Source organism: Capricornis sumatraensis, chromosome 18 (genome assembly GCF_032405125.1).
Source record: "Capricornis sumatraensis isolate serow.1 chromosome 18, serow.2, whole genome shotgun sequence".
Classification (NCBI taxonomy): Eukaryota; Metazoa; Chordata; class Mammalia; order Artiodactyla; family Bovidae; genus Capricornis; species Capricornis sumatraensis.
The window spans coordinates 21,984,185-22,000,561 of NC_091086.1; the positions used below are offsets into that span (position 1 = coordinate 21,984,185).

Genomic DNA, 16,377 nt, shown 5'->3' on the forward strand with positions numbered 1-16,377 from the left:
CACATAGACTCATGCATTGAATAGGAACTTCTTCCCTTAATTCAACACGGTGTTCTTTTTTCTTTTTAATTGGAAAATAATTGCTTTACAATGTTGTGTTGGTTTCTGCCGTATATCAGCATGAATCAACCATATATATACATATGTCCCCTCCCTCTAGAACCTCCCTCCCACCTCCCACTCCATCCCGCCCCTCTAGTTGTCACAGAGCACCAGGCTGAGCTTCCTGTGCTACACAGAAACTTCCCATTAGCCATCTATTTTACACAAGGTAATGCATAAATTTAAATGTACTCTCTAAATTCGTCCAACCCTTTTAAAGTTTTCATGGAACTTTACAAGATGATTCTAAGATTCAAAGAGACAAAAAAAAAAAAAAAGAAAAGGTCAAGACACTCATGCAGCAAAACAAGTCTGAAGGAAGATATCAAGACTTCTTTTAAGGCTTCAGTAACCGAGAGAACTTGACATACAGACCAAAGGAACCAAATAAAGACTTCAGAAAAAGACTCACAGAAATGGAAATTGAAACAGTGACAGATTAACACTGTGGATCAGTGGAGAAATAATGAATTATTAAATCGTGGTTGGAAAAAATAGGAAAAAAATCCCAAAGTAATTGGATCCCTACCCTATAACACAACACCCACTCTCCTCACCACCACAAAATCCAGAAAGTATCAACAACACAAATTGCTTCCAAAGACCTTTAAAATATTTGAAAAATACACAGGAAAATATCTTTATGACACTGAGGATAGAGAATTTCTCAAATCAGATGATATATACCACAAAGATGCTAAAAGATGAAAAACTACAATCCACTAAAGACATGATAAAGTGAGAACAAAAACAAGTGAGAGAAGACAGCTGCCATTCATATAATTAACAAGAAAAGGAAACAGCAGAAAATATTTTAAAACTCTCAACAATCAACAAGAAAAATGCAATTGATAGGAAAATGGACAAAATCTGAAAAGGAATTTCACAAATGAAGAAATTCAATAACTGATACATATACAAAGCTATTTTCAATCCCTGTTAGTAATTAGATAGATTGAAATTAAATCCCCAATGAGATATCATTTTATACCCACTGAAAACACTAAATGTGGTAAACAAAGTTGGTGACAGATCAGTAGTCATTTAGGAAAATGGTTTGGTTTAGGCAATCAAATTACAAATATGTTTTTCTTATGACCCAGCTGTTTTTCACTGGCACTTATTCTAGAGGAACTCTTATGCTCCAAGAGACATGAAAATATTTATAATAATGTTGTTATAATAACAGAAACTGTATCACTCATTTGCTCATCAACAGAGAATAAATGGTACCATATTCACATAGTCCAAGTCTATGTCTCAATCACTGATGCCAAAGAAGCCAAAATTGACTGGTTCTATGAAGATTACATCTTCTAGAAATAACACACACTACACACAAAGATCTCCTTTTCTTCACAGGGGATTGGAATGCAAAAGTAGGAAGTCAAGAAATACGCTGAATAACAGGTAAATTTGGCCTTGGAGTACGAAATGAAGCAGGGGAAAGGCTAACAGAGTTTTATCAAGAGAATATACTAGTCATAGCAAATACACTTGTCCAACAACACAAGAGATGAGTCTACACATGGCCATCACCAGATGGTCAACACCGGAATTAGACTGATTATATTCTTTGTAGCCAAAGAGGGAGAAACTCTAAAGTCAGCAAAAACAAGACCTGGCACTGACTGTGGCTCAGATCATGAGCATCTTTACTGCCAAATTCAGACTTAAATTGAAGAAAGTAGGGAAAACCACAAGGCCAGTCAGGTAGGACCTAAATTAAGTCCCTTATGATTATACACTGGAAGTGAAGAATAATTAAGTGGATTAAATCTGGTAGACAGAGTGCCTGAAGAACTATGAAAGGAGGTTCATAATATTGTACATCAGACAGCGACTTCAACCATCCCAAAGGAAAAGACATGCAAGAAGACAAAGTGGTAGTCTGAGCAGCAAAGATGGGCTCAATAAAGGACAGAAATGGTAGGGATGGAAAAGAAGCAGAAGATAAAGAAGAGGTGTCAAGAATACACAGAAGAACTGTACAAAAAAGATGTTCATGACCCAGATAATCACGATGGTGTGATCACTCACCTAGAGCCAAACATCCTGGAATGTGAAGTCAAGTGAGCTGTAGGAAGCATGATTACGAACAAAGCTAGTAGAGGTGATGGAATTCCAGTTGGGCTATTTCAAATCCTGAAAGATGATGCTGTGAAAGTGCTGCACTCAACATGCCAGCAAATTTGGAAAACTCAGCAGTGGCCACAGGACTGGAAAAGGTCAGTTTTCATTCCAATCCAAAAGAATGTTCAAACTACTGCACAACTGCACTCATCTCACATGCTAGGAAAGTAATGCTCAAAATTCTCCAAGTTAGATTAAGTAATAAAGTTACTTTGAACCTCCTCCATAAAAAATTATAGAGACTTGAGTTCTGTGGAACTTCTATGAGGAGAAATAACATGAAACCACAAAGAAGCAAATATGTAATTTATAGCTTTAGCACCCCAGAATATAAAAAGACAAGAGGAAATTAAGGGGTTATCAGAATGATGATTCATTTTTTAAAAAAATCTGCATATAGGGTAGAAGGTAGGAGTCAAAGGAATCTTTCTGTACATTAAATCTTCACATGAAATCCTGTGAATAACAATGACTTTCTTATATTTAATTTTAGATCATATTTTGGTCTAAATGTAATACATTTTACTGAAAGAAAGCCACTCAGTAATATCTGTCTTTTTGTGACCTTATGGACTATGCAGTCCATGGAATTCTCCAGGTCAGAATACTGGAGTGGGTAGGCTTTCCCTTCTCCAGGGGATCTTCCTAACCCAGGGATTGAACCCAGGGCTCCTGCATTGCAGCTGGATTCTTTACCAGCTGAGCCACAAGGGAAGCCCAAGAGTACTGGAGTAGGTAGCCTATCCTTTCTCCAGGACAGCTTCTTGACCCAGGAATTGAACTGGGGTCTCCTGCATTGCAGGCAGACTATTAACCAACTGAGCTATATATTACAAATTCTTTAAGAGAGAGATATACCAGACTACCTCACCTGTCTCCTGAGAAACCTGTATGCAGGTCAAGAAGCAACAGTTAGAATCAGACATAGAAAATTAGGAAAGGAGCATGTCAAGGCTGTATATTGTCACCCTGCTTATTTAACTTTATGAAGACTACATCATGTGAAATACCCGGCTGGATGAATCACAAGCTGGAATCAAGACTGCCAGAAGTATCAATAGCCTCACATATGCATATGATACCACTTTAATGGCAGAAAGTGAAGAGTAACTAAAGAGTCTCTTGATGAGGTTGAAAGGAGAGTGAAAAAGCTGGCTTAAAACTTATTATTCAAAAAAAGAAGATCATAGCATCTGGTCCCATCACTTCATGGCAAATAGATGGGGAAAACAATGGAAATAGTGACAGACTTTATTTTCCTGGGCTCCAAAATCACTGTAGCCAGTGACTGCAGCCATGAAATGAAAAGCTGTTAGCTCCTTGGAAGAAAAGCTCTGACAAACCTAGAGCTAGTGTATTAAAAAAGCAGAGACATCACTTTGCCAATAAGGGCCCATACAGTCAAAGCTATGTTTTTTTCAGCAGTCATGTACGGATATGAGAGTTGGACCATAAAGAAGGCTGAGCACTGAAGAATTGATGCTTTGGAACTATGGTGCTAGAAAAGACTCTTGAGAGTCCCTTGGACAGCCAGGAGATCAAACCAGTCAATCCTAATGGAAATCAACCCTGAATGTTCATTGGAAGGATTGATGCTGAAGCTCCAACACTTCGGCCACCTGATTCAAAGAGCTGACTCAATGGAAAAGACTCTGATGTTGGGAAAGATTGAGAACAAGAGGATAAAGGAGACACAGAGGATGAGATGGTTGGATGGCATCACTGACTCAATGGACATGAGACTGAGCAAACGCTGGGAGACAGTGAAGAACAGGGAAGCCTGCCGTGCTGCAGTCCATGAGGTCACAAAAAGTTGGACACAACTTAGTGACTGAACAACAATGGATGGTGGGTTTCTTCAGTTATTTATGACTTTACAAAAGAGTGTTATAATGAGTATACTATTTTATAGTTCTTATACATAGGAGTACTATTTATTAATAATATTCTATAGTAAATAGTATGTTTCATAGTGCTGATAAAATGACTTTAAATTAAGTTTCTTTATTCAAACTACTATATACAGTTATACTTGTCCATAAACTACTTTCTTCAAACTTTGAGGATTTTGTAATTCAATTTCTCTTCTGCCTCAACCACACAGGCTCTGTTTTTACCTCCTTTTGCTTGACATCATTGCTGTATTGATATTATCAGTCTTCTTATATGGAAGGCCCTCTTGTTCCCTGAAGATCAGAGCTCCCCACATCTAGCTTCTCCAACCAGACCCCTCATCTGTACTAAAACTCTACAGTTGTCCCTGCTCTGATAGACCATGGTTTTATCAAAGACAAAATTATATTTTATGTTTACATTGTATGATCATTACACATAAATTCTCAAAGGTGAAAAAGATACTAGAGATTGCCTTGCCCTAATTTGATAACTCCTTTTATCTATAGTACAGTTACAATTTAGAATGCACTTTCACATCAGCTCATTTGATCCTTACAACTACATTAATTAGGTTATATAATTATTACCATCTTACAGGTCAGAAACAGAAACAAAAGTTGGTGTTTCTATGACATCCCTGAGGTCATGCATTTAGTTAGCTGTGAACCCAGAAACTGATATTCTTTGTCTGTTATACACGGATGAGACACTCTACATTAAAGTACTGACACTTTCTACTTTGTCCTAAACTTGCAGGACAACTGTAAAATATTAAAATAAAATAGTATGAAAGTGAAACACTTTCAAACTCATTCTATGAGGCTACCATCCCCCCAATACCAAAACCAGACAAAGATACCACAAAAAAAGAAAATTACAGGCCAATATCACTGAAGAACATAGATGCAAAAATCCTCAGCAAAATGCCAGCAAATTGATTCCAACAATACATTAAGATCCAAAGCAATCCTGAGAAAGAAAAATAGAATGAAAGAATCAGACTCCCTGAATTTGGCATATACTACAAAGCTACAGTAGTCAAAACAGTAAGGTACTGGCACAAGAATAGAAATATAGATCAATAAAAGGGGATAGAAAGTCCAGAAATAAACCCATCCACCTATGGCCAGTTTGTCTATAACAAAGCGGGCAAGAATATACAATGGAGAAAAGACAGTCTCTTGATTAAGTGGTGCTGGGAAAACTGGATAGCTACATGTAAAAGAATTAAATTAGAACATCTTCTAATGTCATAGACAAAAACAAACTCAACATGCATTAAAGACCTAAGCATAAGACCAAATACTATAAAAGTCCTAGAGAAAACACAGGCAGAACACTCTGACATAAATCATAGCAGTAGTTTTTTTTTTTTTTTTTTGGACTTGTCCCCTAGAGCAATGGAAATAAAAGCAAAAATTTAAAAATGGGACTAAATAAAGCACAAAAGTTTTGCACAGCCAAAAGACCATAAACAAAACAAAAAGGCAACCTATAGAATGGGAGAAAATATTTACAAATGACAAATCTGACAAGAGATTAACTTCCAAAATATACAAACAGCTCAGTATTAGAAAAAAAAACACCACAAAATATGCAGAAGACCTAAATAGGTATTTCTACAAAAAACATAAAGATGGCCAATAGACACATAAAAAAATGTTCAACATGGCTAACTGCTAGAGAAATGCCAATCAAAATTATAGTGAAGCATCATCTCACATCAAAAAGTCTACAAATAATAAATGCGGGAGAGGGTGCAGGAAAAAAAGAACCCTCCTACAATGTTGTTGGGAATGTAAATTGGTATAGCCACTATACAGAACGATATGTAGGTTCCTTAAGTAAACAGAGTTACCATATGATCCTGTAATCCCATTCTTGGGCATACATCAGAGCAAATTCTAATTATAAAAGATATACACACACACCCCTATGTTCATAGCAGAACTATTTACAATAGCCAAGACATGGAAACAACCTAATGTCTATTGACAGATTAATGAATAAAGATGTGATGCATGTATGCATATATATACATACATACATATGTATGTATGTATGTATATTATATGTGCATGTATGTGTGTGTGTATATCTGTGTGTGTGTATATCTGTGTGTGTGTGTATATGTGTGCAATATTACTCAACCATAAAAAACAGTGACATAATGCCATCTGTGGCAACATGGATGGACCTAGAGATTATCATAATAAGTGAAGTAAGCCAAAGACAAATATCATACGTCAAACATATCATATTCCACTTATTTGTGGAATCTCAAAAAAGTAACAAATGGACTTATTTATAAAACAGAAATAGACCCATAATATAGAAACCAAGCTTGTGGTTCCCCAAAGGGGAAAGGTGGGGTAAGCGATAAATTAAGAGTTTGGGATTAACATATACACACTACTTGGAGAAGACAATGGCACCCCACTCCAGTACTCTTGGCTGGAGAATCCCATGGACGGAGGAGCCTGGTAGGCTGCAGTCCATGGGGTCGCTAAGAGTCAGACACGACTGAGCAACTTCACTTTCACTTTTCACTTTGCTGCATTGGAGAAGGAAATGGCAACCCACTCCAGTGTTCTTGCCTGGAGAATCCAGGGACAGGGGAGCCTGGTGGGCTGCCGTCTATGGGGTCGCACAGAGTCGGACACTGCTGAAGCGACTTAGCAGCAGCAGCAACATACACACTACTATATATAAAATAGATAACCAACAAGGACCTACTGTTATAGTACAGGGAACTAGATTCAATATCTTATAATAAGCTATAAGGGAAAAGAATTTGAAAAATAATACATAGATATATGTGTGTGTGTGTACTGAATTGCTGTTGCTGTACATCTGAAACTAACATGACATGCTAAATCAGCTATACTTCAATTAAAAAATACTAAAAATAAAAATGAGATTATAACCTATAAAACAAACTTAAATTATGATGAGTTATTAAAAATACTTATAAAGAATACTAGTGCTTCTGTTAAATCTGTTACTTTTGAAATGAAGTTCATTGTCTACATACTAAACATTTTTGATGGCAAGGCAAGGTAAATTTGATCATGAGTTTCTGTCAGATTTTGCTCTTAAGGTATAGTCTCCAAGTTTTTCATACATACACCTGTAGCTTTCAGTAAGAAGACACTAGCAAATCCTTCCTTAAAATTGACCAGTGCAGAAATATGTTTCTACTAACATATCGAAGGCAGAAAGAAAATGGCTTTAAAAAACAATGCTAGACAATGTTACCAGACTTTTTTTCTTTCCTTCTCTCTCTCATTTTTTACATTAGTTTCCTTACCTCCAAAAAGGTGGAATGCTTTTCTGCAGTTTGGTAGGGGCCACTTTGCAGAGCTGGATTTCTGAAAGCTTTGTTTTCTTTTCAAATATTCTTTAGTAAAGAATGTTTTTGTGGCATTGTTCAGTTCTAGAGCAAAGCAAACAAAAACAGCATTTTAAAACATTAATTTGAGTAAAATGGCAAGAACCCAAAAAATTGTTGTTGCAGTATTCTGATAATAAATTCAGATGTCTTTTAAGACAGTGAAGACAAAAGTGGAGTCAGCTTTGTTTTTAACCCAAGCAAACAAAATTTCTCTGAATTTGATGCAACTTTGATATGCCTACACATAGAACATACACCTACTGAGCAGCTCCTATGTCAGATAAAACACAGAAATGAAAGAAACAGTGATGACTGAGATATAGTCCTTGCGCTCAAGAAGACTGCAGTCTAAAAGTTGATAATAAACAGGTACACCATAAAAGGGGGAAAATATGTTATGGGTGAAGCAACAGAATAACTAGAGTGCAATCATGGCTCAGGAGTGAAAATGAAAATGAAAAATCACTAGAAGGTTTTACTTTATCGTTTTATTTCACTCCATATGTGATGGACTGACTATGTAGAGTCTAACGCTGCTGATATGAAGAAGTCAAAAAAATGTAGAAATAAATTCTCAACCCTTCAGAAACTTGTTCATGAGTTAAAGAGAAAATGAAAATATTCATTTGAAGTAAACAAATACCAATCAAAAAACAAACATGATGATATTCACTTTAAAAAAGAGTCTCTAGAACATGAGCCAAGGAAAGCAAGGCATAATCTGAATTGAACTATTTGATGGAGAAGTTCTTCCCAGGGAGGCCAGTGTAGAGCTAGTTACTACTAGCTGAGAAGTAAACTAGCTGAGAAGTCTTTCCTTCAATGGTGCCCTCTTACTTTCATCCCACAATTATTCCTGTACTATCTTCTCAGCTTCCATCCTTTCAAAGGCTTTGAGCTTCTTTCTAACCAGTTACATCAAAATTTCTCTATTTTTTCTAACTACTCTCTTGGATTTATTCTTATCTAAGCAATGGACAGGGAAAACATTCTGGAAGTTTACATTTAACAACAAAAGAAATAAGGCCAAATAAGGAAGGTTAAGTAATAAACCTGCAACTCTCCTTAACTCCTTTCCCCAGTCTACACCCAAGGGCCAGTAATTCAAGCACACAAGATAGGGGAAAAGTATTTTCATAGTCTATGTACTCATTGGGTATGCTGGAGGTTGTTATGGCCAGTGAATGTTTTAACTTTCACGTGTTTAATAGGTAAATCATTTCAGATTGGATATTCTCAGTGTTTTCTGCAGCAGTGCACATTTATTTTACTGAAGTCCACGTTGCCCACTGCCTGTGAACAGCCCCTTAGTAAAAGGTGGTCATGGCACTACTACTTGGTTAAAATGACTCATCAGTGTTATTCATAGTGATGAAGAGAATGCAAGAAGTTATCCAATGACTTATAACACATTTACTTACATAACAATTGTCTTCTTGGAGAGCTTATCCTTAAGCAGTGATAACTATAAATCAGGATATTTCCTGAGAAATTAAAAATCCTATGAGATAAGCAGGACTGTGTTAACAATTAACTGTCGGACTCACAACTTCCTAAATGCCTTTAAAAGTAAGACCAGTGTGGTGGGTAAATTATTTCTTGTGGGAGATAATATAAACCAAGAAGAGTTCGCAACCTCCAAATTCTTATTCCCTTCCTTTCTTTTCCTGCTCTCCCTCCACCTTCTCCTCCCCCTGGAGAGCTTGTACCCTTGCTCTAAAATGCTGATGCAAAAACCAGAGGATATCACTGCACTGGCCTCTCTTAAAATGAAAACTTACTTGGAAGTGTAATTGCATTCAGTAAACCAGATCAAAAAGACATTCTTGTAAGAGTCATCCAGAAGTGCAGTTTTGAGAGCTGGTCACAAATCAGATTTGTCTTAGAGGGTAGATGACAGAGATAAAAGTAATAATGATAACTGTGATCTTTTTTATTTTCCAGCTTCAAGAACTTATTACATGATGTACTTCTAACCTATATAACAAACCCAAATGGAAACCAAAGAAGGAAAGGTTTCAAAAATTATTTATAATACCTAAGAAAATTATGATCAGAGGACTTACTTTATTAAATGTACAAAATGAGATGAGAGATGTACTTACAATGTTCTCTTGAACATAAATACATGTGTCCATAATGTAGTCTTATGAAATGTTGGAAGATTCTACACTTGATCTGAAAGACCTTTGGAGAAGAGTGGATCCCAAAGCCCTTGTCCCTCCATCTGCTGGGCCAAATAAGAACTGGGTTCTAAGGCTTCCTAACACCTTTCATAAGCTGTTGAACTTCTCTTTGTACTTGCTTTCTGCCCCATCTCTGGCAAACACTTATTCTGCAATAGCTATGTGCCTGGCACTTTGCTGGTCTAGCTAGAAATACAGAAATTAATTAAATCTAATTCCTGTCTGCTGGGCACAGTACTAGATCAGTGATTCCAAAACACCCGTCTGGAGCCTGGCTATGCATCAGAGTTGCTGAGGGGATTTGTTAAAAAGACAATTTCTAGGACCTTGCCCAGATATCACTGAAGCAAAATTGCTGTGGATGTGACCTAGTAGTCTGTAGTTTCTATAGGCTCCTTGGATAATTTTAATGCACAGTCAACCACTAGACAAAATGACCTTAAGTCCTTTTCTATTCTAAAAGTACCTGAATTTATTTAAATAAGTTAAACCTTATTTCTTATAGTTCATCTGCTATAAACTGTACAAACCTTACCCAAGGATGTTGTTCTTTCTACAGAACTACATTGCTTCATTCTAGTGGTATTTTAACTTGGTAGGGCAGGATTTTGCAACAGATAACTATTCAATACTAACTTTCTCTGAATTATTTAGAAGAAGCACGAAGAAAAATCTGAAAGCAGACCAAGATGCAGGGCTCAAAGTAAAAGATGATAAGAACTACCTTTCTCTCCTCCTTTGTCAACTCTTCCTATTAGGGAGCAGAGGCTTCTCACTACAATATATTATAAAGTACTGAATGAATAAATATTTCATATCATTCAATATGATGGAAAAGGACAAAACCCTGAATATCCTAGAAAGATTCTAAAGTCTATTCAGATGGTACATTTAAATGTGGTGGCAGTACCAGTGGAAAACAGCAGCATCTTTGTGTGACACTGCTCAACATTCAGAAAACAAAGATCATGGCAGCTGGTCCCATCACTTCATGGGAAATAAACAGATGGGGAAACAGGGGAAACAGGGGAAACAGTGTCAAACTTTATTTTTGGGGGCTCCAAAATCACTGCAGATGGTGATTGCAGCTATGAAATAAAAAGATGCTTACTCCTTGGAAGGAAAGTTATGACCAACCTAGATAGCATATTCAAAAGCAGAGACATTACTTTGCCGACTAAGGTCCGTCTAGTCAAGGCTATGGTTTTTCCAGTAGTCACATATGGATGTGAGAGTTGGACTGTGAAGAAGGCTGAGTGCTGAAGAATTGATGCTTTTGAACTGTGGTGTTGGAGAAGACTGTTGAGAGTCCCTTGGACTGCAAGGAGATCCAACCAGTCCATTCTGAAGGAGATCAGCCCTGGGATTTCTTTGGAAGGAATGATGCTAAAGCTGAAACTCCAGTACTTTGGCCACCTCATGAGAAGACTTGACTCACTGGAAAAGACTTTGATGCTGGGAGGGATTGGGGGCAGGAGGAGAAGGGGACGACAGAGGATGAGATGGCTGGATGGCATCACTGACTCGATGGATGTGAATATGAGTGAACTCCGGGAGTTGGTGATGGACAGGGAGGCCTGGTGTGCTGCGATTCATGGAGTTGCAGAGTCAGACACGACTGAGCGACTGAACTGAACTGAACCATAGAAATAATAAGTAAGTGTTCAAAGTTATAGTCTTCTTGACTTGGCTGAGTGCAAGAGCCAAATGTTGGAAGAGCCAAATGTTGGAAGCAACAACCATGTCCTTCAGCAGGTGAACAGATAAACTGGTACCTTTAGACAATGGAACATTATTTAGCACTAAAGTGGTCCCATGGGCTGTAGCCCACCAGACTCCTCTGTGGAATTTTCTAGGTAACAGTACTGGAGTTGGTAGCCATTTTCTTCGTCGGGGGATCTTCCCAACCCAGGGAACAAACCTGGGTCTCTTGCATTGCAGGCAGGTTCTTTACCATCTGAGCCACCAGGAAGTCCCCCAAAAGAAATAAGCTATCAAGCCACAGGAGGACATGGGAGAATATTAAATGTATATTAGTAAGTTAAAGAAGCCAATCTGAAAAGGCTACATACTGTATGATTCCAACTATATGACGTTCTGGAAAAGGCAAAACTATGGAAACAGTGAAAAGATCTGGGGTTGGGGTGAAGGATGAATAAGGATGAATGAATGAGGAGCAGAGGATTCTTGGGGCAGTGAAAATATCCTCTTTGATACTCTAATGATAGATATGTGTCACTATACATTTGTCCAAATTCATGGAATGTACAACATCAAGAGTGAACCCTGATGTAAACTATGGACTTTAGATGATAATCATGTATCAACACAGGCTGACAGAACTTAACAGATGTTCCACTGTAGTACAGAGTATGGGTAATGGGGGATGTTTGTGAGGGGGCAGGAGGTGTATAAGAAATCCCTTTATCTTCTACTTAATTTTGCTGTGAATATGAAACTGCTCTAAAAAATAAAGTCTATTAAAAAATATTTAGAAAACATTTTCTTTAAATAGTGCACAAAACTAACAGTGCTGAGAACAACGCTGCATCATAATATCAGAAGTTTTTAATGTGAAAATCTCATTTTAAATAAAAATTTAAAATAATTTTTCAATAAAATTTTCGATTTACAAAAGCAAATTGTGAAATAGGCATAGTACATGCATGGATGTGAGAGTTGTCTGTGAAGAAAGCTGAGTGCTGAAGAATTGATGCTTTTGAACTGTGGTGTTGGAGAAGGCTCTTGAGAGTCCTTTGGACTGCAAGGAGATCCAACCAGTCCATTCTGAAGGAGATCAGTCCTGGGTGTTCACTGGAAGGACTGATGTTGAAGTTGAAAGTCTAGTACTTTGGCCACCTCATGCGAAGAGTTTACTCATTGGAAAAGAGCCTGATGCTGGGAGGGACTGGGGGCAGGAGGAGAAGGGGACGACCGAGGATGAGATGGCTGAATGGCATCACCAACTCAATGGACATGAGTTTGGGTGAACTCCGGGAGTTGGTGATGGACAGGGAGGCCTGGCATGCTGCGATTCATGGGGTTGCAAAGAGTTGGACACGACTGAGCAACTGAACTGAACTGAACTGAGTAAATATGTAACCCTAAGTTGTGAGGTAATGGCTCATTGGTAAACAGTCTGCCTGCCGATGCAGGAGATGTGGGTTTGATCCCTGGGTCTGGAAGATCCCCTGGAGAAGGAAATGGCAACCCACTTTAGTATTCTTGCTTGGAAAGTACCATGGTCTGAGGGGTCTGGCAGGTTAATTCAGGCCTTTGGGTCCTGTTAAGAAGGGACTATAATAAGATTATTATTATAAATGCAAAAGAGCTATGACAAACCTAAAAGCATAATAAAAAGCAAAGAAATTATTTTGCTGACAAATATCCATATAGTAGAAGCTATGGTTTTCCAGTAGTCAAGTATGGATATGAGAGGTGGACCATAAAGAAGGCTGAGTGCAGAAGAACTAATGCTTTTGAACTGTGGTGTTGGAGAAAACTCTTGAGAGTCCCTTGGACTGCAAGGAGATCAAACCAGTGAATCATAAAGGAAATCAATCCTGAATATTCACTGGAAGGATTGATGCTGAAGCTGAAGCTCCAAACTCTGGCCACCTGATGCGAAGAGCCAGCTAACTGGAAAAGACCCTGATGCTGAGAAAGATTGAGGGCAAGAGGAGAAGGGGACAACAGAGGATGAGATGGTTGGATGGCATCACTGACAATGGACATGAGCTTGAGCACACTCAGGGAGATAGTGAAGGACAGGGAAGCTTGGTGTGCTGCATTCCATGGGGTCGCAAAGAGTCAGACATGACTTAGTGACTGAACAACAATGACAAATTATAAATACAGAGCACAGTTATTTAGTATTATGAAAGCTTGATATCTGACTTCACTTTACTCGGTATCAGTGAAAATCTATAAACTATCTTAAAATTGTCTTCAGAGTTTCAATGGCAATGCTTGATTTACACTTCTGCAAGAGGGGCAAAAAGTCTCACTTGCAAGGGACCCTAGCTCTCCTAGTGAAACTCATTTTGTACCCATGTGAACACCCAGAAATGTTTGTTTATAAGGGGAACAATGCCAGTTAGAGAAACTTGAGTTTGCTACTACAGCCTGCATTTAACAGAATCTGACTACTTGGACTCAAGAAATACCAATAAGTCTCAGATTCAACTTTTCAGACCGGGCAGGTTCTCACCCTAGGGAGGTTGCACGGTCTTCTAGTAACTGAATGTCCTATGTGATTCACAGTCAGAGGAACTCTGAGTGTTGGGAAAGAGAAGCCAACCAGGAATATCTCATTTGGTACTGATGAATACTTATCTATGTATCCTCTTGAATATAAAATTTAACCTGATATAATATCCTTTCCTAGTGAACGGTTTAGAGTTAAAATCTTAAGAAGCCCCATTCTCCAACTAAATATGTAGCCTTTTCTAAAACGAGCTTGAACGTCTGGAAGTTCATGGTTCACATATTGCTGAAGCATGGCTTGGAAAATTTTGGGCATTACTAGCATGTGAGATACAGTACTCTTGCCTGGAAAATCCCATGGATGGAGGAACATGGTAGGCTGCAGTCCACGGGGTCACTAAGAGTTGGACACAATTGAGTGACTTCACTTTCACTTTTCACTTTCATGCATTGGAGAAGGCAATGGCAACCCACTCCAGTGTTCTTGCCTGGAGAATCCCAGGGATGGGGGAACCTGGTGGGCTGCCGTCTATGGGGTCGCACAGAATTGGACACGACTGAAGCTGGATCATGGAAAAAGCAAGAGAGTTCCAGAAAAACATCTATTTCTGCTTTATTGACTATGCCAAAGCCTTTGACTGTGTGGATCACAATAAACTGTGGAAAATTCTGAAGGAGATGGGAATACCAGGCCACCTGACCTGCCTGTTGAGAAACCTGTATGCAGGTCAGGAAGCAACAGTTAGAACTGGACATGGAACAACAGACTGGTTCCAAACAGGAAAAGGAGTATGTCAAGGCTGTATATTGTCACCCTGCTTATTTAACTTATATGCAGAGTACATCATGAGAAATGCTGGACTGGAAGAAACACAAGCTGGAATCAAGATTGCCAGGAGAAATATCAATAACCTCAGATATGCAGATGACACCACCCTTATGGCAGAAAGTGAAGAGGAACTAAAAAGCCTCTTGATGAAAGTGAAAGAGGAGAGTGAAAAAGTTGGCTTAAAGCTCAACATTCAGAAAACAAAGATCATGGCATCTGGTCCCATCACTTCATGGAAGATAGGTGGGGAAACAGTGGAAAAAGTGTCAGACTTTATTTTGGGGGGCTCCAAAATCACTGCAGATGGTGACTGCAGCCATGACATTAAAAGACGCTTACTCCTTGGAAGTAAAGTTATGACCAACCTAGATCGTATATTCAAAAGCAGAGACATTACTTTGCCGACTAAGGTCCGTCTAGTCAAGGCTATGGTTTTTCCTGTGGTCATGTGTGGATGTGAGAGTTGGACTGTGAAGAAGGTTGAGCGCCAAAGAATTGATGCTTTTGAACTGTGGTGTTGGAGAAGACTGTTGAGAGTCCCTTGGACTGCAAGGAGGTCCACCCAGTCCACTCTGAAGGAGATCAGCCCTGGGATTTCTTTGGAAGGAATGATGCTAAAGCTGAAACTCCAGTACTTTGGCCACCTCATGTGAAGAGTTGACTCATTGGAAAAGACTTTGATGCTGGGAGGGATTGGGGGCAGGAGAAGAAGGGGACGACAGAGGATGAGATGGTTGGATGGCATCACTGACTTGATGGACGCGAGTCTGAGTGAACTCTGGGAGTTGGTGATGGATAGGGAGGCCTGGCGTGCTGCGATTCATGGGGTCGCAAAGAGTTGGACACAACTGAGCAACTGAACTGAACTGAACTGAAACGACTTAGCAGCAGCAGCAGCACCAGCAGCATGTGAGATGAGTGCAATTGTGCTATAGTTTTTAGCATTCTTTGGCATTGCCTTTCTTTGGGATTGGAATGAAAACTGACCTTTTCCAGTCCTGTGGCCACTGATGAGTTTTTCAAATTTGCTGGCATATTGAGTGCAGTACTTTCACAGCATCATCTTTTAGGATTTGAAATAGTTCAACTGGAATTCCATCCCCTCCACTAGCTTTGTTCATAGTGATGCTTTCTAAGGCCCACTTTGACTTCATATTCCAGAACGTCTGGCTCTAGGTGAGTGATCACAGCATCATGATTATCTGGGTTGTGAAGGTCTTTTTTGTACAGTTCTTCTGTGTATACTTGCCACCTCTTCTTAATATCATCTGCTTCTGTTAGGTCCATACCATTTCTGTCCTTTATCGAGCCCATCTTTGCATAAAATGTTCCCTTCGTATCTCTAATTTTCAAGAGATGGAGCTAGAGCGCCTGAGACCTCGTTGCAGCGGTTGGACTTCCTCTGACTTAGTGGCAGACATCCTGTTTCGTTTTAACAACACTGAGCTTCTACATGTGTGAGGATCAGTGGTAGACACTACAGTGACTGGAAACGACTTGCTGATCAAACCTGGGGCCCGGCAGTGAAAGCACCAAGTCCTAATCACTGAACCGCCAGGGAATTCTCCATACCTGTAAAAAGAAGTGTTACTCCAGGCTGAAAGAAAATGATCGAAGATGGAAAGCCGGAT

General features: G+C 38.9%; 1 protein-coding gene across 1 annotated transcript in view; it reads right to left on the reverse strand.

Annotated features, from left to right (window-relative positions):
* The window catches only part of RNF180 (ring finger protein 180), a 246,243-nt gene that overhangs the window by 48,798 nt on the left and 181,068 nt on the right, over positions 1-16,377 (reverse strand). Inside the window, exon 6 of the mRNA XM_068990758.1 lies at positions 7,442-7,567. Coding sequence (XP_068846859.1) covers positions 7,442-7,567 — 126 coding nt within the window. The remainder of the gene's footprint in view (positions 1-7,441; positions 7,568-16,377) is intronic.